Genomic DNA, 22,646 nt, shown 5'->3' on the forward strand with positions numbered 1-22,646 from the left:
CCGGGGGACCGGCCGTGCCCTGGCTCTGCTCTTGGGGCGCACGTCTCCCCGAGCCCTCCAGCCGCTGGGAGAAGGGCCGGTTCTGGGGTGTGCGCTCGGGTCACCTCCCTGCAGAGCCGGGAGGAAACGCTTGAGCGTTCGGGAAAGTTCAAACGTTGTCCCCAGCGTGCGGGGACTGCGGGATTTGGGGGTCTGCTGATTCTCTGCCCCTTCTCGGGCGCAGCACGTGTTCGGCTCGCTGTCGGTGGCTCTTTCAGCAGAGACCTCCAAATGCTCCGTGCTTGTGCTGGGTTTCTCTGTTGAAATCTGGCTGCCTCCTCTGCCGTGGTAGGATGTGTTCTCAGGCTTCTGCTCTCTGGAAGCGGCTGCGCCCTGTGCATGCGGGGCGTTGGGATCTTTAGCGGGCCGCTGGTGATGTTTCTGCCCTGTGTTGTGGTCAGGGCTGCCTAACTAAAGGAAAAGCAAGCTACCTATGTCGCCATTAGATGAATGTAACATTAGTTTTGGTTTGGTTTCTCAAATATAAAGAGGAAGCTGGAAGTTTTGGGAGTAATTGAAATACTTGCTAGTTTTTTTCTGTTTTATCTAGCATCCTAGGTAGGGAATGACATTTACTATGCATTGTGGCTCGCTGTCTTAATCTTCCTCCTCTTTTGTGTTTGTCAAGCCTGTGCTTTTAAAGGTTAGCTTTATCTGGTATTGGAGGCATGCAGACTGAGACGGGAGAGGTGAATATGGAACTGCAGGCTCTCCAGTGCCATACTGGCAGCAACTGTTGCCGAGAGTTTGCAAGATCAAGGAGCAAATGTCAATTCTTCTTCCTAGAAATATATATTTTCCTAGAAATCCTGCCTCCAGCGCCTCTCGGGAGAGGATGCTCCAGCTGTCCGGCAGGCACTGACAGCCGGTGGAGGTGTCTGGGCTCCCCTTGCAGCCAGTGAGACCGGTGAGGGCTCCTGGCACGTGGGTCGTCTCACCCAGCGCCAGCATCGCAGGCAGGTCAGGCAGACAAGAAACGCCAGCGCGCCTCCGGTGACCGCTGCGGGGTCCCGATGTCCAGCTCAGCTGGCCAGAGCCCACCGCTGGTGCTGCCCTTTGCGTCTGGGCGACTGCAGCATGCGCTGAAATGCTTTGCCTTGTCCAGTTCAGCTAGGAACCGCAGCCAAGAGGGGCCCAGGAGTAATCTGCTAATTTGGGCTCCCTCGTTTTTTAAAAGGTTTTTTTTTTTTTTTTTTAATTCTCCTTTTTAACAATTGAACTCTTCAGTTTTGCTATAGAAATAGAACGCTGAGTCCACGTCAGCTGGAAAGTTGCAATTTCCATTCCAGATACAAGGAAGTCTCTCTTCATTTCTTGGGCTTGAGGAGGCCAAATCTCCTGCTTTCTGCAGGCTTTGCTTGCCTTGGGTGACACGACAGCACGAGATCTTGTCTGGCAAGGAGCAAGGCTTTTGGGCAGCTCTTGAAAGGCTGTATCTGTTCTGTAAGAAAAGCAAAAATGTCTCGTGTGTTTTGCTGCTCCCAGCTCTGCCAAGCTGCTGTCTGCCGTGTGCCGGCGGCCAGGGGATGAAGGGACCGCGGGGAGTACAAACCTCAGCTGTGGTGCTGCGGTCCCTCCCCGTGTGTGACTGCAGGGCACTGAATTTCTAAAGACCTTGCGGTAGATGAAATAGCCTCCCCTTAAATATTCACCCATTTTCAGCATCCCAGGGAAAGATCCTCTCCGCCCTGTGCTACATCTTAGTGCTTTGTCCTCAGATCACAGCTGTAGCTGCCAGTTTTATATCATGCTAAAAATTAATGAACCAGAGTGCACTGGAATAATCTGCTTTAAAAGAACAGTCTCAGCAGCCAACTCCTTAAAAATTGTAAGAGAGAGGACTGCGTTAGTGGAGCTGTTCATCTAGGAACTTTACAAGTGATTAAGTTTAAATATTGAGGGAGCCGATGACGGGGTAGCAGCCAGCAGCACCACACCAAGAAGATGAAGAAGCCAAGCAAAACATGAGTGCTTCTGTTTGGCTTGAAAACCAGCTGAGACAAACCCCTGGCCCTGCCGGGGGTCGCCCCCCAGCACGGAGGGGCTGCCAGCCCCGGGGGACCGATGTGCCGGCGGGCAGGAGGTGTGCACGGGGCACCCTGCAATGCCAGGCAGACGTTTCTTTGCAGGCTGCTTCCTTTTCAGATGTTTTAGGGTCAAACTGAAGCTGTTGCAAACTGCTTTATGGGGGTTTGCAGCTATTATTGTTGTTTTTGTAAGGTAGTAAGTCTTTCATGCAGAAGTAGCTTGTGTGTGTCCTGCTAGGGGTATTGCTCGTAGGCTGCATGCTGCTTTTAGTAAAGATCAAGCAAATCCTTGACCGGCGTGTGAATTACTTGTTTGTTTGCATATCAAAGGTACTTTCAAAAGGATGAGGGGAGCCTGTGTATGACCTATAAAAGCAAATTTATACTGCTGCCTAACTTCAGCCCATACCTCACCGCCTGCAGTGACTGCTGTATAATCCACAGTGATAAAGCCGTAGCTGCCAGTGACATGGCCTTCTGGCTTGGGTTTGTATATGAAGCTCTGGTGATTGATGAGGTCTCCAACTTCTCCATTGTCTATATTCCCCCCCTTTTGGGGTTGTTGCTGAGCCTTGCTGTGCCTCCCATGTCATCTCTGCTCCGCTCACCTGACTCTCAACCCCAGTCATGTGTTCTCTGTATCCTGCATCTTTCTGCAGCCACCTTGTCCCGTGTCCCTCCAGAACCTCCACGCGGTGCTCCAGCTGATGTCTGACCATTCCTCCAGCCCCTTGAAAGGGTCCTCCAGCCTGGAAGTCAGTGCAGAGCTGCAGCACCCAAATGTCCATTCTGGGTCGAACCAAAGGCACATCTCTCTTGGTGCCAGGATCATGCAGGCGCTCGGGGAAGGTAGCTTGGAGGGTGATGCCTGCTGGCCAGTGGCAGGCAAAGGATGTCCCAGGAAATGGGGAAATGCAGTCATCAGACATATCCCCCATTCGTCTTGTGGTGTTCTTCCCGTAACTCCCTCTCTCTGTCTTTTCAGCTTGCCTTCCTGGATTTTACAGGCTTTCCCTCCGTCTCCCTTTCTGCTCTCCTTGCCCTGAGCACAGCTTCACGCATGAGGAAGCCTCCACGTTCTGTTCGTGCCAGAAGAACTACTCCAGGTCCCCGTCAGACCCACCATCTGCCTCCTGCACACGTACGTCTCGCTGAAATGCCGGCTCTTTGTAAAGCGAGGATACGGGGATCCAGACGCTGCGTCTGTCCTGCAGCGCAGAGCTGAGCGGGTGCCCGGGAGGCTGTCCCAGGCTGTCCCCCTGCTAGCCCGTGGGAGCTGCGCCCGGGCACGCGTGTCCCTCGGAGGTCCTGTCTGCACCAGGGTACTGCCGCGGTGGGGAGGGGATGGAGGGGCTGTCCCTACGCCGCAGAGCTCGCAGGCTGAGGCTGCGATCTGATGAGACAGGCGTGCGGTCGGGCTTGCAGACTCCCAGGTAAAACTAGGGCACAGTCATTTAGTCCATATAGTTTACAGATTTTAATTAAATGGCCTCTAGTTAATTGGATTGGACCCCAGCTACTCTAGTGATGGATGCCGGAGAGCTGCTTGCACGGCGATGAGAAACCCTCCTGCTTTGCCGGAGAGGGAGCGTGGCTGGGCAGTGTCGGAGCAGCGGCAGGGCTCCTGGGCCCCTTGCAGCCGAACCCTGGGGAGGCGCTGGGTCTGACCGGGTGCTTCTCATGCGCTGTGAGAGCTGCGGCTTGCTGTGTATGACATGTCCCTTCGGCGGGGATCCTCTGTCCGGTGTCCCCACCGTGCTGTGTGCATCAGTGCATCCATGTCCCCTTGCGCTGCCATGTGCTGTGGCTGTCCGGCACCGTGCTCTTTTGCTCTGCCACCGGTGCCTGTGGTGCTGCTCCCAGAGGACCCGTAGGTTCACCCTCCTCCCCAGGCAGCGCCCAGCTGTCCTGGCACCCGTGCACAGACACTCTTCTGCTTCCAGGTCCACCCTCCGCCCCGAGGAACCTGGTCTACAGCCTGCGGCAGTCATCACTGGTCCTGGAGTGGAGTGCCCCTGCCGACGCAGGCGGCCGGAGCGACCTGACCTACAGCCTGTGGTGCGGCCGGTGCCCGGCGGCTCTGCGGGGCCGCTGTGAGCAGTGCGGCAGTGGTGTGGGCTTTGTGCCGCAGCAGACGGGGCTCGTGGACCGGACCGTCACCCTGGTGAACCTGCTGCCTCACGTCAACTACACCATCCGCGTGGCAGCCGTCAACGGTGTCTCGGGCATCAGCCCGCTGTCGGGGCAGCAGTACGCCGAGGTCAACATCTCCACCGGCCTCGCAGGTACGGCTGCTGCGTAGCGCGTGCAACCGCTGAAGGCAGGCAGTGCCTTGCCCCCATTGCCCCAAGAAGACAGTTGCCCACGCTGTCTTACACTTGCGTGTCACCTCTGGGGTCTATGGGTCTGCTCGGTGGCCGGTTCCGTGGCTTAATTGCCAGGAGGGCGTGGGGTCTGGAGGTGGTGTGGGCACCATCCTCAGGCTCTGCCCATCCAGTGCCGCGGCAGTGCCCTGATTCCTCTTGGTTTGCTCCGGTGGCACAGACGTGGTGCTCAGCGATGGTGGGCAGCGCAGCAGCACAGGCAGGAGGGGGAGATGGAGACCGGCCTGCGATGCTCCCAAGGGGGTCTTGGTTGGTGCCACAGGGAGGCGAGGAGCTGGCTGTGCTGGAGGAGCCCGTGGCCCCGTTGTCTCCCACTGCACTGTGCTGGCTTGCAGCAGGGTGGCAGTGACTGTGGGGACAGCCTGGGCTCCTCCCAAGGGACGAGCCTGCTCTGTGATCCGGCTGCAGTTTGAATTTACAGATCACAAAAAAGCACCTTCAGAGAAGCAACATTTTCAGCCCATTCACAAAAAACCCTCATTAAAATAGGTAATTCAAATATTGGCTATCCTTTGGAAACAAAAAGATTGATTTCATCTCTCTTCTGTGCCGGTCTGTGGCACAGTTTCTTACTGTAAGTGTCCCTTTCCACGTTTTGCGTTTCTGTTCCTTTACGTGAGGGGAAGCGAGCATCCAGCCTGCCTGCATGCCCGGGGCCCCTGGCCGGCCGGAGGGGTTTGATCCCTCTCAGTTGTTAGCTGTGCCTAAAAGAAATCAGCTCTGGCTTGTTGTGTCCTTGTCTATTCCTCTGCGGTTACGTTATTAATTTGCATGAAAACCCTTTGCCAAGCCACAGTTAATGGAGACAGATGATCCTCACGTACCTCGTGGCAGGAATCAGCCAACAATTTCGCCTGAAGAGATTAAACTTTGATCTTGTTATAATAATTTTCCCACCACTTGATCAAATGTTCTTGCTTGTGTTGTTGCTTTCTCGTCCCTCGTATAATAATTTCTGTGAATCCGTTGGGTGGATGCTGTGCTGCAGAGTGCTCCTCAGTGGAGGTGTCATTCCTCATTAGGATCTTTCCTGTTCAAGGATGGATTTAGCTCTGGGAAGATCTTCTGTCTCCTGAGCTCGGGCTGTTCCTGAGCCAGCGTACAAGCTGGGTGAGCTTAACGAGGTCTAATAACGAGCTGTTCCTCCAGAGGCTGCTGCCTGGTGTTGGGCAGAGGGCAGGGGGACTGGTGTTCAGGAGCTGCCTCCTCGCCTGGAGCTTCAGGTCCGAGCTGGGGACAAGAGGCCGGGTAAGGGCAGCAAGCACCCCGTCCTCTGTAGGGAGTGAAGCAACAAGTCCGTGATACCAACCCACGCCTTAGCCATTTGTCTGTTTAATACGGCTTTTCTTCTGGGTAAGTGGGAATCTCAACCCCTTACTCAACACGGCATACTCCTGAAGGAACTGAACTATGCATAAAGAATATGGCATAATTAATCTTGTAATCTGTTCAAAATCAATGCCTCTTGTCGAGCTGTCAAGTCTCCGGATGCAGATGGTGGCTTAGAATTGGCTGAGCAGCTGAGGCTCAGGAAATTTCTTGACACACTTCAATTTTTTGCTGCTGAAGGTGTCCCCTCCCGGGGACAGTGCCAGGCTGGACCTGCTCTGTGCCCAGGTGCCCAGGTGGCCCCGTTCCTCTCGCTTTGGCACTGTGGGCACGAAGTGACAGTGATGATTAACCTGCACCTATCGGCAAGGAGGGGAGAAGGTCATCTCCTGGGGAGGCAGCTTCTCAGTCTGGTTTGCCCCTCTTGGGCCAGAGCCCCCCTGCTGCGAGGATGGCTGTGTATGGGGGGGACCCTGTGCAGGCAGGGCGCAGTGCAGGCAGGGCGCAGTGCAGGCAGGGCGTGGGGCCGTGGCTGGCACCCACGGCTTGTAGAGCCGCTCCGTGGAGCGTGCTGTCTCCAGCCCTGGTGCCCTTCATCATTAAAGGCCGTCACAGAAGTGCTGGATGGGGCTGGAGATCAGGAGAAAGGGAGACTTCAGGGGTGCCTGCAGCAGCGGTGACTTCTTGGTGGCTGCGATGCAATGGTCTCGGGGATGTCATTTGCAGCAGCAGGGAAGCTCTGGCTGCAGATACGCAGAGTCAGAGAAAAAATTAAACAAAGAAACAAGACCCTATTTAGCTGTCAGATCCCGGCTCCTCTAAATATAGCTCTGAGTGCGGCTTTCGCACTGCCCTTCCCCTTCAGCAGTCACAAGAGGGAATTAGCAGTTGTTCATTGTATTTGCAGGGGAAAAGAAAAGATGCTATTTAGTCTGCAGGAGGCAAAATTAATACTGTGTTTTTTCTAATCTGGCCCCAGCATGGGACTAAATAAAAGTGTTTGCGGAGCGAACGGAGCTGTTTACCTGCAGGAGTAGAGCTGCATTAGCTATGTAAATGTACACTCTGGGACGATGTCATTTATATTCCCGGCAGGGATCGGCTCCTGTCTTAAAGGGCTTTTAAATCTGTTGCAGATTAATAATGCAGCCAGTGCCGAAATGCATTCTCCTTTCTCAGACTGTGGAGAAGTGGTTTGTGCTGAATTAGGTCCTCTGAAGTAGACTTCTCTGCGCCTGCTTGGTGCTGGTGCAGCAACAGCAGCCCAGCCCCGGCCGGGAGGGGCAGGGGGGCCGCAGGACGAGCTGACTCCGGGGCGAGGGCACACGCTTGCGGGGGCTTTGCCCTCCACGCGCAGAGAACCGGACCTGGAAGAGCTGCACGGTGACCGATGAGGCTGCTGCCCTGGTTGGGAAGGAAGGACCCTCGGGCAGGAGTTTCCTGGGACGGTGCCTAGTGCATTTTCCACGTTGGGGTGTTAATAACTGGTGATGGAGGGGAGAGGCTGGCTCTCCCCAGCGCGAGCAGTGCCGTGGTGCAGGGCGGCAGAGGCGTTCGAGGGCAATGGCAAGTTGTATCCATCCGATTGCCACCCACCGCATGCGCGGAGCCACAGACAGCGCGGTGGACAGGTCGTGGTCTGCTCTTGCTTGCTGTCTGTCTGCTCGGCTGCCCCAGCTCTGAAAAGGTGTGGGGAGAGCGTTCCTGGAGACGGCCGGGCGCGGGAGCTGGGCACCAAAGAGGCTCTTCTGCTGCGTGGCCTGCAGGCACTCTTGGTTCAACTCTGTCTTTAAGTACCTGCCGTTGTCCCTCTCTAACCCCTTTGGGTTTTGGATGCAGCTGGCCGTTCCGTGGAGGGACGCGGTGCCCACACCTAATTTTACGCTTTTTCTGCTGATACGCTGGTTAATTAAGAGGAGTAAACCCACATACAATGGAATGGAGCTTATAAAATCAGGCAGCGTGGTGAATAATTTAATGTTTGCTTTATCAGAATAGAGGCAATGTTAGGGGAGCTTAAAATATTGATGGAAAACACATTTTTTTTCACAGTGTGAAATGCTTTATAGTCTGTGTGATTTTCTTTAATCCCTTTTAAACACGTTTGAGGCTAGTGCCTGCTTTTCTGGCGTGTACCATGGGTTCTGCTCTACAGCCCATCACTAAGAGAGTGTGATTTTTCCTGATGACTTTGTTAACAGTCAGGACCACTTGTTCAGGTTTCTTCAGCCCGTTTCTAGATTCCGAGATACAGGAGGGCATCCGTGTGATATTTTATTGATGGGAATCACATAGAACAGCAAGGAGCACTTACCTTATTTTGCAGGAGTAAAACGCAAGTTAAGCGTCAGGCTGGCCTCAGCCGCCCGTATCGCTTGTCGTTTCATAAAACATGCGGTGCTGCGCACTCATGCGGAGGCCCCAGGCTCGTGGTGGGGATTACCCCACCGCCCCAGCGACGAGAGCTGCGAGCGTGCCTGTGTGCATGTCTGTGCATGTGGGTCAGCGTGCGTTTGCGAGACTGGTGAAGGGAGTCGAGGATATTTATCTTTTTTTTTTTTTTTTTCAGCTTATTGAAACACTTCTTACGTATGAAAATCATTCTCACCACTCCGTCCCAACAGCAAATGCCATATTACAGCCCGTGCCAGCCTAAAGCTGGCTCTGATGAAGTGGAAATACGGAGCAATTTGCAAGGTTTGGAGCAAAAGTGTGCCCAACTGGTGCAAATTCGGTCATACTCATTCTTGGTGTTTGAAGTGCCACAAGCGGGCACGGGGCTTCCTGCGGGTGCTGGCGGGGTTGAAGGTCTCTGGCAGAGGAGGGGACCCTTTGCCACACATGGGTGCTGCTGGCGCTGGCCGTTTCCCATGCACCGTCATACAGACTGGCATGAGGAGGGCGGTAGCACCACACGCACCGCGGGATCGCCGTGCTGGAGGAGTCGCAGACCTCTCCTTGTGCAAAAAACGTTGGCAAAAAGTGCTGGAGGTCTGAAAGCTGTGATGTGTTTGGCAGTCTGACGTGGGCAGGAGAGGTTCGCTCCATGGGTGCCCGTGACGATCTCTGTAGTCCTGCCTTTTATCTTGATCTCGGAGAAGGAGGCAGGCCTCGGCAGCATCTGTGCTCCAGGTTCATGGTGCAGCCGCCCGGGCGGTCGTGTCCTGCTTGGCCTGGCAGACCTTTCTGCCTTGCTTCGTGCTGCCGGGGTGAACTGTCTCCCCCTTCTTTACACATGGACAATGCGTTATCCCCTTAAAGGTCAGCTCTGGGGCCAGTGTATTTCCTCGGAGAATTATTTTTAAAAAGGTCAAGTGAGGCGCAGCCAGATTGCAGAAGAGGGAGCTGTGTGCAGGGGGTGTGAGCTCACACGAGCGCGGGGGCTCCTGGCTGCCCTTCGGGTCCTCTCGCTCTTCCAGCAGAAGCTGAAGGGATGTGGAATCAAGGAGCAACTCATCATGAACAAAACATCAGGAGGACTTTTTTCTTCAGCAAAGCTTAGATTAATGAGCTAAGTAATAAATAAAAAATTTCACAGATACTTAAGTTTATTTCCCAGGGCCTTGTTCCTCTCCACAGGAGTCTCTGTGGGATAGTCAGGGTCCAGCAAATGTCCTGATTTGACGGAGAAGCGGGACAAGCTACAAACGGCCGATTTCCCCGTGCAGCGTTCCCTGCGCCTGCTGCAGGGCCGCTGGTGTAAACGGGTGAATCGGTCACTGCAGCCCCTTCAGCCCGGTGTGTTCTGGCCCCTGGTGCTTACCGGGGTGATCCAGGGACCACCCTTCCTTGTGCCAGGACTGTGCCACCCAGCCGCGGCCAGGCTGATGGCTGCCGAGGGCACGCTGGGCAGCCCAGAGCCACAGTTACGGGAGGCTTTTCTGCCATTCCCCATTCCCTCCTCATCCAGAGAGGAGACTTTCTGCCCCCCAACCAGGACAGCTTGTGGCACAGCCCCAGGAGAGCTGTGAAGACCTTACTTGGTGTGTTTGCACCCTGGGGAGGTCAGTTTTTCTAATCAATCCTAGTTTTCTCTCTAATCAATCCGAATCAGAACAAGGGGCTCCGAGAGAAGCTTTTATCAAGGTACCAGGTACAAAGGTTTTTTTCCCTACTAAACTATTTAGTGTCTTTCTTGCATAGCACCTTCACAGCAAAGACACCGATGTCCTAGCATGTCCCAGCCAGCCCCTTCCTCCCTGCTTTTGCTGGTGAATGCCCTGGCCGTGGGCAGATCCATCACGTCTGAGCTGCTGCTGCCTTGCTCTGGGCAGTCAGGGGATGCTGGGTCCTTGGCTGGCTCCTGAGGTGCTGCAGACAGCCTGACGGGTCCAGCTGGCTTTCTGCTGGTGCAAGAGGCAGAGCTGCTGGGATGCTGCCTGCAGGCAGGGAGCCCGGTGCAGGCAGTGCCGCTGCCTGTCAGCTGCAGGAGCAGTATGGGCACTGAGCGCAGCTCAGCGGCTTGAAGGCAGGAGAAGGTGCTCAGAGGAGGGGACAGCATGGAGGAGGCTCTGCAAAAGTGGAGATGAGCGCAGCAGGGTAAGGCAGGCAGACCCTCCTCTGCTGCCGCAAACAGCAAAGGCATCAGTGTCAGGCAGAGAGCGTGCGGATAGCTGGGAGCTGCAAGCTGCCTGCTGCGTACTGGAGCCAAACCTGGTTAAAATGGGAATAGTTGGCAAATTTCATCTTGCATAGTGAGATGAACTAAACGGGAGCATGCATGCCAGGGAGGAAGATGCAGCATGGAGCATGTGCTAACTAGAAATAACCAGCCAGCTCCTGGGGCACAGGCTGTGTGCTCGGCAGCGGGTAGGACAGGCAGCTCTCCCATCTGGGGTGGCGCGGGGCAGAGCCCGTGCCAGGGTGGTTGGAGGGGGCTGGAGAAGCCTTGGTATGTGCTACAAGCCCTCCTGCTCAAAGACTGTGTGTTGTATTTCCCAGAAATCGTTAGCAGCAGGTTCAGAGCACTGGACGTTGGCTGATGCTCGGACCCCTCCGCAGCACCGTGGGCAGAGGGTGCCTTTAGGTTTTTTTGCTTGTTTTCAGTCAATGCATTACTAGCTGCCCACAGATTACAAAGCTGTTGTATTTTTACCATCATCTTCTCCCATTGGGTGATCACTAGCTTGGAGTTTGCCCTATTTCAGCCCTGATTCAGAGAGAGGGAACTGGTAACTGCAAAAGAAGCATGCTCTTCGGCTGTTTGAATTGTTAAAGTTTTTGCTGCGGCACCACAGGGCAGAAGCAGGAATGAAGTAACCACAACTGAACACATTTGTGCTGACATGGGACTCGCAGCCGAGATGAATATGAGGATAGAGATAAAATTCTCTGTAACGTGCGATCTCCTGGTTGCGCTTACTCGGCTGTTCAGAACCAAAGTAACCGAAGCGTGGTGGCATGCAGTGTCACTGGCCGTGTCCCCGGGGCTCTGCCCCCGGCCTGGCTGGCTGTGCTGGGCTGCTGCGGGGGCTTTGGGTGCTGCTGGCTGCGGGGAGGGTGCGGGGCATGCACCCACTGCTTTCCTCTCTGCTTTTTCAGTGCCAACTCCTGTCACCGACATCCGCACGGATAAAGTTGAGCAGAAGAGCGTCTCCTTGTCGTGGCAGGAGCCGGGCTTCCCGATGGCCAACGGCACTGAGTATGAGGTCAAGTACTACGAGAAGGTAGGCTCTGGGGACTGGCTCTGGCTCGCAGCCGTGCCCTGGGCCAGCTCCCGGGTGCTTCCCTGGCCGGCCAGGTCTGCCCCTCGGGAGCGCGGGTGCTGCGTGTGCCGCCGCTCCTGGTCGCGGTCAGCCACCGCCGCATGAAGACCGAGCGGTGGAAAGGCATGTGTCTGCAGACGGTGCTGTTGCGAAGATTTTACCAGCATCTGAAAGTAAGAGGAGTGCTTCAAATGGGGGCCGATAAGGTCTTTTCTTCTCCAACAGTGTTATGCAATCTGCTTACACAAGTTTTAGGAAATTTGGATTATTTGTAGAGTTTATGTTAATTAGTGGTTTTTTCCCCCCATCTGTGCAGCAAGATTTCATCCAGTCCTAATGTTGCCATCTCCCTGGGAGAAAGAGTAAAGCCAATAATTTTCATTCATTTTTTTTTCGGTTTTTTTTAATGCATTGGATGGCTTTTTTCAAGGACATTAGAAATCTGAGGTTTGGGTGCTTGCCATTAGCCAGGAACTGCTAAACCATACTGTGTTTCTCAATTTTTGACAAGATGACACCTGTATTCATAGCCTGATCTCTGGGAAAGTGTCAGACCTTGTGGTCTTCACTGGTTTAGGACTGAGGGCCACCGAACCCGTGACTTCGGTGAGCTGTGAGTGGTCTTCCACACAGGAGGGGACGCAAGCAAACATTTTTATGACAGTCTCTTAATTTTAAAAATAGCTGTTATTTGACAGGTGCGGTGGATTGAGAATTTTAGAAAAAATACCAGCGGGTAGAGAGCAGGGACAATGCTCTAAATCAAAATAAATGCAGTTTATGACACAGTTCCACAAATTACCTTATCTGCGTGTGCTCAGGCTCATTATGAAAGTGATTACATGTCAAGCAAACTGTGCAGGTGACATGTCGGTGTGCTGTATTTAGAAACAAGCTACCTTGAAGCTGATTCATATTAATGTGATTTTCAGCATCTGATAGATCTGAAAGGAATAATCTGTGGGTGAGGGCGAACGCTGAAGCCCGAGACGGTAATTCCTGTGCAAATGGGCTGCAGCAACAAGATACTCGGGGTATGTGAAATGAGGAAATGTCCTGCTTGGGTAGGGAATTCAAACTATAGTTTAGCAATTATTCACCGAAATGAGGCTCTTGATGCTGACACGAAAATCAACTTAGTTCCTAATCTTTGCTTTTAGAGCTGTACTTTGACTATGAAGATTCAAGGGGAAAAGCATATCAAATGGAAAATACATTTCACAGCGGTGTCCCCCGCCCTGGGAATGGCTGCTGCCTGCGCTGGGACGCTCGTCGGGGCTGGGACGCTCGTCAGGGCTGTTCCCCGGCACGATGAGGGGGCAGCATGTGCATGTGGGATCCGAGAGAGGCTGATGCTGAGGCAGAGGGACACGGCCCGGCCCCGCTCCCGGTGGAAAGTAGCTTCAGATAACCCCAGTCCAGGACTGTGGTGGCACCGGCCTCATCTTCTCACTGGGGAACTTATTTGGAAGTACCCGACACAGCTGAGAAAATGATATCTGATGGCGGCTGTGCAGAAGCACAGGGAGCTTTGCGGGAGCTGGTGGGAGGGCTGGGGCTTGTTTTGCTTGGCAAACCACGGGAAGCAGAGGCACGGGGATCTGCTGCTCTGGTGCGTGGAAGCGGTGCGAGTTGCCCAGCGGTCCCACCGGCTGCCTGGCTGGGCAGAGCCCACCCTGCCTTCACTGCCTCCGGCAGCGGCTGCGGGAGGGGAGCTCCCCATCGCGCTCTCCCTTAGTTGAAGCAGAGGGATCTGTAAGTCGCTGGGCAAGTGAATAACATCCCGGGGACCAGGACTGGTGGCAAACCCACCTGCCAGCTTTGATTACTCAGTGTGTGCTAATACACATGTATTTACTCGGGGGCTGAAGCAGCTGTAGCAGGGGAGCGGGAAGGGGCCGGCCGGTGCCAGCAGGCGAGCCCCAGCCCGGGGGCAGGCGGGAGGAGAGGAGCTGTGCGGGGTGGCACAGCTGCTCCCCACCACCCCATCCTCCGCCTGTCTTCATAGCACATCATCTGGCTCCATCTGCCATTTCACGCGATCTTTCCATGTAATTTCTATTAATGAGACATCTAGTAAATGTATTCTTTCTGTTGGAGGTTTTGTGTTTAGATAGACTGTCCTGATGGGACCCAGTGGCGGGGCGAAGATACAGCTGTGCTCTGCCTGCTCTGTGGCACAGCTGTCAGTCCAGCTAGATCTCAGGTATCTCATTATTCCACAGGATCAGAGAGATCAAAGTTACTCAACTGTGAAAACCACATCAACAGCCGTGACGGTCAATAACCTGAAGCCTGGCACCCTCTATATTTTCCAAATCCGGACATCTTCCTCGCCAGACTATGGAAACTACAACCCTAGTATTGAAGTGGAGACGCTGGCAGAGTGTAAGTGTTGGCAAAGCTCGTCGTCCCTTATGCATGCACCTGCAGGCATGAGGCTCCTTGAGCGGAGCTGTGGGGATGCTGCTGCTCGCTGCTCCTGCCCCAGATGCTCTTGGTTTTGTGGAGCAGCATCTGCTCCTCTGGTTCTGCTGCTCTGGGTCTAAGGTACTTCCCAGGACTTGCTTTTAATTGCATTTTCCTATTTGATTTTTAAGAAGGTTGCTACTGCTGGTCTGCCTGTGGTGGCTGTCCTTGCTCTTCTCAGCACAGCATCAGTGCGGGCAGCCTGTCTCTGGCTCCTCTCTGGTGTAGAGGCTGGGGACAGAGTCTCTGCTCCTTGTCTGAGATTGCCCGAGAAAGTGCTTACCAGAGCCAGAGTGACAGGGCGCTGTTTTGTCTTGCCATGATGTCGGTGCTGGAACAGATCTCACCAGGTCCTTTTTGTGGGGCCACCAAACAGGTGGTGGAAGGGAGCGAGGGCTGGTGCCCTGCCGAGGGCATGATCCTGCCCGGGTCTGTGAAGCTGTGCAGCCCACGGCAGGCGCTGCAGAGACAGGGCAGCCGGCTGCACAGGCTGCAGCAGAGGAGGCCAGACCAGCCTGGAGGTCCAGCTGGCCTTGGATGTGTGCCCCAGATAGGAGACGACTGCTTACCTCCGCTGCCATCCTGGCTCATGAGGCACTTGGCTCCTTAGCTGCTCGGCTGAATGAGGTCAGCCAGCATCAGCGTTATTTGCTGGGGCTTTTCCTTTTCACAGTTTCCATACATAACTATAGTCCAGAAGCATCTTATTTCACTGGCTAAAGGAGGGCTTGGAGAGGTGGTAGGGCTTCAGCTTAATAACCCACCCTGGCTAGAAATGAAAGCCCTGAGATGGCTGGCTCAGTACGACTCTCACAGATTGTGTTTAACAGGGCTTTAAATTGCATCCATTTGCCACACAGAAGACATTTTCAGAATGAATTGAAGCCAATAAAAATTTTATATAGAATGTAGCTTTCTAATACCCCCGTTTGCAAAAGCAGGAAGGGGAGGGATTAATGTGATGCAGGAAAACTATTTGTAAGTCATAAATTTTAATACATCCCTCTGATAAACCTTTCCTTGGCACTGATTGATTAACAAAACCAGGAGCCCGGTGTGGCAGCGCTGGGGTTGCTCCGTCCGCTCCTGCAGCACTGCCCTGCACGTTGGTCTGATTGCACCAGCCTGAGCTTTTAAAACTGAACCAGAACGTGAATTGCTGTGAGGATAGTGAAAAGTTACCTGGCACTGCGGGCGAATTGTCCCACAGCCTTGCTGGAAGATGCTGGCTGGCACTGGGAGGAGCAGTCGGGGCTCCCCCATGCCTTGGACCTGCCCTGGGGCGCGTTGCCCACCGGCTCTGCTCCCCTCCCGCAGTGACGGTGGCCTCCAGCGAGCAGAACCCTGTCCTCATCATCGCAGTGGTGGCCATCGCGGGGCTGACGGTGCTGGTGTCCATGGTGATCGGCGTGATGGTCTGGAGGAGGTGAGCGGAGCTGCGGCTGAGCCGGGGCGCTGACCGAGGAGGTTTGGGGCTGGGGCTGAAGCAAAGCCCCCGCAGCAGGGGCTCGCGGGAGCACGGGGCAGCGCTGGCTCTAAGCGCGGGAGCTGGGTTGAATGGCCTGCTGGCTCCTCATGCCGTGGGGCTGGACTCTCTTCCTGAGGGCTGCCACTTGAGGCTTTTATGCCCAGCGAGAGGCTGCTGCCCAGATAATGGTGTGCATCTTCGTTCTCGTTGCAGACAGTGTGGGTACAGCAAAGCCAGCCAGGACGGGGACGAGGAGCTGTACTTCCATTGTAAGTGAAGCCTGGCCACCGTGGCCAGTATGACTGCGTGGGGATGCCTGTACTTAGTGCTATTAATAACCAAGCTCCTGACAAAGCAGCCCTGAATCCTTGCTTTAGAAGTGTTGTCAGCCCACGTTATCCCCGAGCAGGGGCTCAGCACAGCGAGGCTCTCTGGGGATGGCAGGCTTGACAGCTTCATAAGCCGGTGTCCAGCCTTCCCGCACATAGGTCACTGCCGTGCCAAAGGATGGAGAGATGTTTTCAGCTTTCCACGGGGCACGTGAATTATTCCGTCAGCTTTTCGCAAACGGCTACATGAGAATACAGCTTTGTTTTCTGGGGCTACTCTTGATTATTGAGCAACAATAATTTTACAGACAACTGTTGTCAAAGGAAATTCAGATGTCAGGACTGATGAGTTTATTTGATTCCTGGCATGTGCCCGTGAAGCGCACACGTGCTCTTCTGCTCCCCGAAGCATTTTGGAAGCAGCAGAGCCTGCGTGCTTCTCGGATGCAGCTTGGCCGTTTCTCCTGGCTTTGAAGGGCCTCGTGCTGCTGCGCTGCCCTTGGGAGTTTGCTGAAGGTTTTCTGTGCGGGGCGAGGGGAGCGCGGCAGCTGCCCGGTGTCGGGAAGGCGAATGGAGCCGAGGTGGAAGGGAAGCCTTGCGTGCCATGACCCCTTCCCAGGGGCAGGAGGGCTCCGCCGTTTGCCTGTGTGCTGGTCCTGGACGGGCCAAGCAGCTCATGCCAAACATCCGTCGCCCTCCTTGCCTCGCCCAGGGAGAGGAGGAGACACGGCAGCGCTCTAGCAGGGCGAGCGGCAGAGCCGACGTGCTTCGGCTGTTGTTTTGCCTGTTCGTTTTCAGGAAATGTGAATTAGGGTTTTGAGGAAGCCCCAGCAAGCGGGCGGCTGTTTCCCCTCGGGAGCTTCGCAGGGGCTGCTGTAAGCAGGTCAGCCTCGTTCCGCGCAGTTCTCCTGGACATGCTCCTAGGCAGGGTCGCTTGCCGTGCAGCAGATGGTAGGCACCTGTGGGAGGTATTGTGCTGCCCATGCTGCTAATCGAGGGAACCTGGAACATGGCTGTTGTTCGTTACTATAATTATCTCTCCTAGAGATTGGGAACAGAGACGATTTGGATACTCGAGGCTTAGCGTGAGTGGCAGATAGGCTCAGTCTGGGAGGGAGCTGCACTAGAGTGAAGGAGCTGCTCTCCTTTAACCCAGGGGTTGTGGCAGTGGAGCAGAGCGGTTACGATCATTTAATCCCACAAGAAATTTCCTAGCTACGTTAAAGTCAAGTCTTTTGCTTTGCTTATAAAAAGGTGGCAAGTTAATCCTGCCAGCAGAGCTGGAGATGGATAACCTGCGAGTGCGTTTCCTGGGACAGGCAGGCGGGAGCCCTGCCCAGCCTTTCTCACGTGCCCTTTGTGCTTTTCTGCTTTCCTGCAGTTAAAATACCAACCAGGAGGACGTACATCGACCCTGACACTTGCGAAGACCTCACGCAGGCCGTGCACCTCTTTGCCAAAGAGCTGGATAACGCTAGTATTAAAATTGAGAGGATCATTGGGACAGGCAAGTTCCTCCTCGCCGGCCCCTCTGTGGTGGGCACCGGGGCGGTGGCCGTGCCGCGGGGAGGTGGCTGTGCTTGTGCCCAGCCGGAGCGCTCCCCCGGCACGCAGGGCCGCGGTAGTGCCGTGACGTTGCTGCTGCGGTGCTGCCCAACCCGCAGTGCCGTGAGCGCGTGCCGGCCCTCCTGCCGCTGTCCGTGGGCTCTGCCCGCCTTGCCGGCGGCTGCCAAGGCAGCTCCTCATCCTCTGGCACCGTCAGCGCCGCGGCCCTTTGCTCTTGCTCTTGTCCCAGGGGGGTACATGCTCGCAGCAGGGAGATGGGAGTGGGGCTGGTGAGTATTTTGTTCGGGAGCTTGATTTCGCATTCCCATTTGTTTTTCTGAGGCACTAAGTACAGCCAACCGAGTGAGGCATGGACCAGAAAGCATCAGCAATTATCTGCATCTGGGCAGTTTGACAGCAGCATGAAAACTATTTATAAATATGTGAACCTAATGATTTATTGATTTTCATCAACTTCACTGCCTAAAACTTAAAAGCAAATTAAAATCCCCTCACTGGGCCCTAAAGCCTTAATCACTAATGTGTGCCAGAACATGGAAAACACGATTATTCTTTGTCGTTTCTTTTTCTAAAGATAAATTCAGCTGCAGAAAAAGAAGAGGTGGAGGAAGGGACGAGGGAAGGGCTTGCCCACCAGCTTAAAGGACAGTGTTGAAGGGAAGAGGACACTTGAGGAGAAGAGGAGGTTGTCTTTGTAGCTGCTGAGTGGAGCAGCTGAGACTAATCTCATATACCTTTCAGAAGCAAATTGGTGTTGGAAAAACCAAGAAAAATCAGTCAGGAAGACATTTAAATATAAGGAATTTGGGAGTGCGTTTGTCTCTCTGCTGACCCTAACAAGTACCAGGCTTTGAAATCAATAAAGCTTTTCATAGCTACGCATTTTTTGCTGTAAAGGCAATATTGGCCTTTTATGTTATGAATTTGATAGCTCCTGTTGTCAAGAGTGTGGCTGTGCAGAGTGGGATGCTCTGGCTCAAAGATGCACGGGCTGAGCTGGGAAGCAGAATGGGCCAGGCCCAGGGAGCACGAACTCGAGGGCGGGGGGTTAATCTTCTTCTCGTGGGGAAAAAGCGCAATATGCACTTGAGCAGAGCGTGGAACGAATGGCTTAAAGGTGTAGGAAGAGGAAGAAGCAATTGCGTTGCATTGTCACACGTTTTTAGTATCACATGCTGATGCTAAACTTGTGGGAAGGGTTGTGTGTTCAGCAAAGGTGGGGGAAGATGGCAAAACAGACTCTGTGGGGGAAACTTGCAGCCATGCAGGGCTCCACGTGTTTCTGAGTTTATGGATTGGCAAATCCTGTGATTAACGATGGGAAAGTCATAGAATCATTAAGGTTGGAAAAGACCTCTGAGATCATCGAGTCCAACCGTTAGCTAGCGCTGCCAGGTCCACCTCTAAACCATGTCCCTAAGCACCACATCCACACGTTTTTTGAACACTTCCAGGGACTGTGATTGCGCCGCTTCCCTGGGCAGCCTGTTCCAACGCCTAGCACCCACAGCAAGACACATCCCTCGTGCTACAGAAATGCACTTTATGGTCCCAAAGCAAGAAGATAACCCCTAAAGGGAAGCTGACTTCCCAGAAGAGAACTGCTGCCCTTTGCTTTGTAGCAGGTGTGCGTATACACATAACCTGTCTTTATAGTGCATTGCAACCGCTCAGTAAAACATTGCCCTTACACAACGATACCAAAAGCTGTGAGGAAGCCATGAAGTCAGCTAGCAGGTAGCTCATTCTTTCGCGATCTGGAAATGGCAGAGGGATCTGTGACAGCGCACGAAGGAGCGGTGTGAGCGCGATTGCAGGGATCCTCTGGGAAGGCGCGGTGCTGAGCAGCGGGCTGCGAGGGGCGTCCTCCCATGGACGCTGTTTAACTCATCTCTTTGCTGTGCAGGAGAGTTTGGAGAAATCTGCCGGGGATGCCTGAAGCTGCCCAGCAAGCGAGAGCTGCCGGTGGCCATCCAGACCCTGCGGGCAGGGTGCTCGGAGAAGCAGCAGCGATCCTTCCTGGCGGAGGCGTGCACCATGGGCCAGTTTGATCACTCCAACGTCATCCGCCTGGAGGGGGTCATCACCAGAGGTGAGGGGGGTCCCGGGCTGGACGCCGCGGGGCGGCCTGAGCCACGCGCAGTGGGGGAAGGCTCCTGGGCAGGCAATGTGCTTCAGCTGTCGCTTTGGAGCGGTGACCTGGTGCTGGTGGTGCGGTACTGTTGGCTCTCTGGAAATCAGGTGTTTCCTCATGTCTTAGCTATTTTAGCATTCTGATGATTAATAAAATGCTTACAGCTAGATTAATAAATCCAGGTAGTAGGACTGGCTTAGCAGCAAAACCGTGCGCTCTTAATAAAAGCAAATTGAAGTGAGGTTCTGTCAGTGAAACAGATGACTCTGACTGCTCCGGGCTCTCGTGGGAGTGCGTGTGCTGAACTAGTCTGTGGATGCTGTAGTTAAATGGATATTCATGTAAATCCAAAGAAACGTGGGCACGTGTGCTGATTTTAACAAGCCTTTTTATTAGGTAAGGAAGTATTTCTGTCCTGAGTCTTGGGCTGAGCTGGTTGCTTTTGCTTTCACTGGGTAGTGCTGTCCTCCTTTGTGATGTGGTTCAGTGCCCTGATAAAAGGAGCCTCTGATATTGGGATCCAGTGGGATCCCAGCTGGGAATGACAAGAAAGCCTCGGACCCACTGCTTGTTGCAAACTGTCTGAGATAAAGTCCTTGCCTCCCTTGATAGCCAGGCAGCGCAGGCTGACCGCGCTGGAGGTTAGCACCTGGATTTCTAACCCCCGCAGTGTTAGAGCTGCCTGAGCAACGGGCAGGACTCACGCGCTGCTCCTTGTCTGTCCGTGCAGGGAGTACCATGATGATAGTGATGGAGTACATGGGCAACGGTGTGCTGGACTCTTTTCTCAGGGTGAGTGCTGTGGGAGCCGGCGGTAACTTCTGGGGTCTGCCACCCGCTGGGGCTCTGCTGGCGGTGCCCCCTTGAACTGGGCATCACTCACCTTTGGCTTGTCCTCTTTTTTTTTTTACAGAAACACGAGGGACAGTTCACGGCCACCCAGCTGGTTTGCATGCTGCAGGGGATTGCCTCTGGCATGAAGTACCTGGCAGAGATGGGTTACATACATAAAAGCCTTGCTGCCCACAAAGTCCTTGTGAACAGCAGCCTGGCTTGCAAAATAACTGGTTTCAGGCGGCCACAAGAAGATAAGATGGAGACCATCTTCTCCACCATGGTAAGCTGCATTTCCAAATTCTATTGTCAACATTCCCCGAAAGCAAAATGCTGACAGAATGGCTACAAAACCTCCGCAGAGGTGGATCTCCCTGGCTGCAATGCACGGCCATGGCCAGGAGTGCTTGGACGGGGGCTGGCATCACTGGAGAGGTTTTCAGCCTGCTCTGAATGCTGAATAAGGATCAAATCCAAAGCCAGCCAGCTTCCACAGGTGGAGTTAATAACACATATAGCAATCCTACTCCAGAACCAGTATTTTTCCTAGGCTCCTATGTTCTTCCTCATGTATGAATGCAGGCTCTGCATCTTAACAGCTTCTTTCTCGGCTAGAAATCAAATGTGTTTAGCCAGGGAACTTCACAGCAGCTGCCCAGCACCGTTCTTCCTCTGGCCGCAGCCCTGCCGCACGTCTGCACGAACTGGCAGAGAGGCGGTGGGTGGCTGCAGGCAGCCCTGGCAGCCTCAGGGTTCCTTATGTCTGTTTTATCACTTGTAATGAAATTCATGGTTTTCAATTAAGAATTTAAGTCCTGCTTGATTCACCCTTATGCCTCGTCAGCTCTGCTAGCCAGCGTGTCTCCCGAGCGCCTGTGTGCGCTTGGAGAAGCTGCCCGGGAGCCCTTGGGCATGGAGCCGGGGGGCTGCCCCTGCCTGCCGACCTGGGCGGGCACCCCGTGGGCCCCCGAGGCCCCGCAGCCCCTCGCTGGAGCCGACTCCCCGTCCCCGCTTCTTCCACACACCGCTTCAGCGCGTTTCACTTGAGGCTGCGTCAATGCATTTCTAACCACAGAGCAATAAGCTGTATTTCATTTGGTACCCTGCAGCCGCCCGGTATCAGCTGGGGCTGTTAGTGCATCACATTAACCAGGCATTAATATTTTAAAGAGCATTGATTCCTCAATCAAATGAGCATTTATTGTTTGCAGGGAGCACTGGGCAGCGCCAAGGAGGCAGCAGCTGATGTGCGCTGCCTGCAGGGACCCGGTGCCTGTGTCCCAGTGCGGGGTCTGGGTGTCCCAGGGGCAAGAGCCTGTCTGCAGGGTTTGGCCCACGCTCTGCCAGGAGCCGCAGTCATTTGCCAGCTCAGAGCAGGCTGGTGGCAGAAAGAGTCTTGGAGAACTTTTGCAGCCATTATCAGTAGCTGCAGGGAGGCATGCTCTGTGCGCTCCGTAGGGAGACCACCACCGTCCCAAAGAGTCCCTGGCACAGCGCAACCCCCCCTCGCTGGACGTGGCGAGCGTTGCCTGCAGAGCTGTAGCTCAGCCGTGGCTGTTGTGCCGCAAAGCTCTCGAGCAGAGTCGCCCTGGCGCTGGCGTGCTGCCGGGTACGGAGCAGCCCGCTGAGCCCGTGCGGTGCAGCGGGGCTGTGGCTTTGGGGTCAAGGTCTCCCTGCTGTTAATTACAATTAGGTGCGGTGTCTGTCACTTGCTTCCCCTAGTGCATCCAGAGAGCTCTGCAGATGCCTAGACGGGATTGCTAATTACAGGAGAGCAAGCCAGGGTGGAGGGACTGTGTGTTTGCACAGCTCTGAAATGGTTTTCATTAAATATTAATGTATAAAATGCCATCAGCTCTTCCCAGAGACATTCTCCTCTCCCATTAATATTTCAGGATTCGCACTCCCATGCAGCATATGATTGCATGACCATTTTAAAACAAATTGAGGCAGAAGTTTTCTCCTAGTACTAAACCTGCATGTGGCATGTGGGCTTGCTTGGTGTCCACCCTGCGATGCTGGGCAGGGCACGACGAACGACTGCCCGGGAATTGCGTGCCGCAGCTATGTCCTGCTGTGCGAGCACGTCGTTTCTCCCCTTCTGCCCATCCAGCGTGGGAAGAGCCTGGTGCTGTGGTCGGCCCCCGAAGCCATCCAGTATCACCACTTCAGTCCAGCCAGCGACGTGTGGAGCTTCGGCATCGTCATGTGGGAAGTCATGTCCTACGGCGAGAGACCCTACTGGGACATGTCCAACCAGGACGTGAGTCCCCGGCAGCCACGCGGTAGATGACGATGTTGTCATTGCTAATGGTGTGCAGGTGGCTCTGTGGTGCGTGGCGGAGCTGCTGCTGCTCCCCAG

At 54.4% G+C, this 22,646-nt stretch overlaps 1 protein-coding gene across 4 annotated transcripts in view; it reads left to right on the plus strand.

The window, feature by feature from the left end:
- The window catches only part of EPHA10 (EPH receptor A10), a 45,783-nt gene that overhangs the window by 16,502 nt on the left and 6,635 nt on the right, over nucleotides 1-22,646 (plus strand). For all 4 annotated transcript variants that reach the window (XR_015705433.1, XM_087760635.1, XM_087760637.1 and 1 more), the window contains 11 exons: nucleotides 3,052-3,207; nucleotides 4,010-4,351; nucleotides 11,321-11,445; nucleotides 13,710-13,872; nucleotides 15,271-15,379; nucleotides 15,635-15,690; nucleotides 17,132-17,257; nucleotides 19,223-19,408; nucleotides 20,181-20,242; nucleotides 20,364-20,567; nucleotides 22,398-22,547. Coding sequence is in view for 3 of the 4 variants with exons in the window: in XM_087760635.1 (XP_087616761.1) it covers nucleotides 3,052-3,207; nucleotides 4,010-4,351; nucleotides 11,321-11,445; nucleotides 13,710-13,872; nucleotides 15,271-15,379; nucleotides 15,635-15,690; nucleotides 17,132-17,257; nucleotides 19,223-19,408; nucleotides 20,181-20,242; nucleotides 20,364-20,567; nucleotides 22,398-22,547 (1,679 nt within the window). In the remaining variant the exon portion in view is untranslated. The remainder of the gene's footprint in view (nucleotides 1-3,051; nucleotides 3,208-4,009; nucleotides 4,352-11,320; nucleotides 11,446-13,709; nucleotides 13,873-15,270; nucleotides 15,380-15,634; nucleotides 15,691-17,131; nucleotides 17,258-19,222; nucleotides 19,409-20,180; nucleotides 20,243-20,363; nucleotides 20,568-22,397; nucleotides 22,548-22,646) is intronic.

This window comes from Nipponia nippon, unplaced genomic scaffold, assembly GCF_047370975.1.
Source record: "Nipponia nippon isolate SJK-2023a ecotype South Korea unplaced genomic scaffold, ASM4737097v1 scaffold_23, whole genome shotgun sequence".
In the NCBI taxonomy this organism is placed as follows: Eukaryota; Metazoa; Chordata; class Aves; order Pelecaniformes; family Threskiornithidae; genus Nipponia; species Nipponia nippon.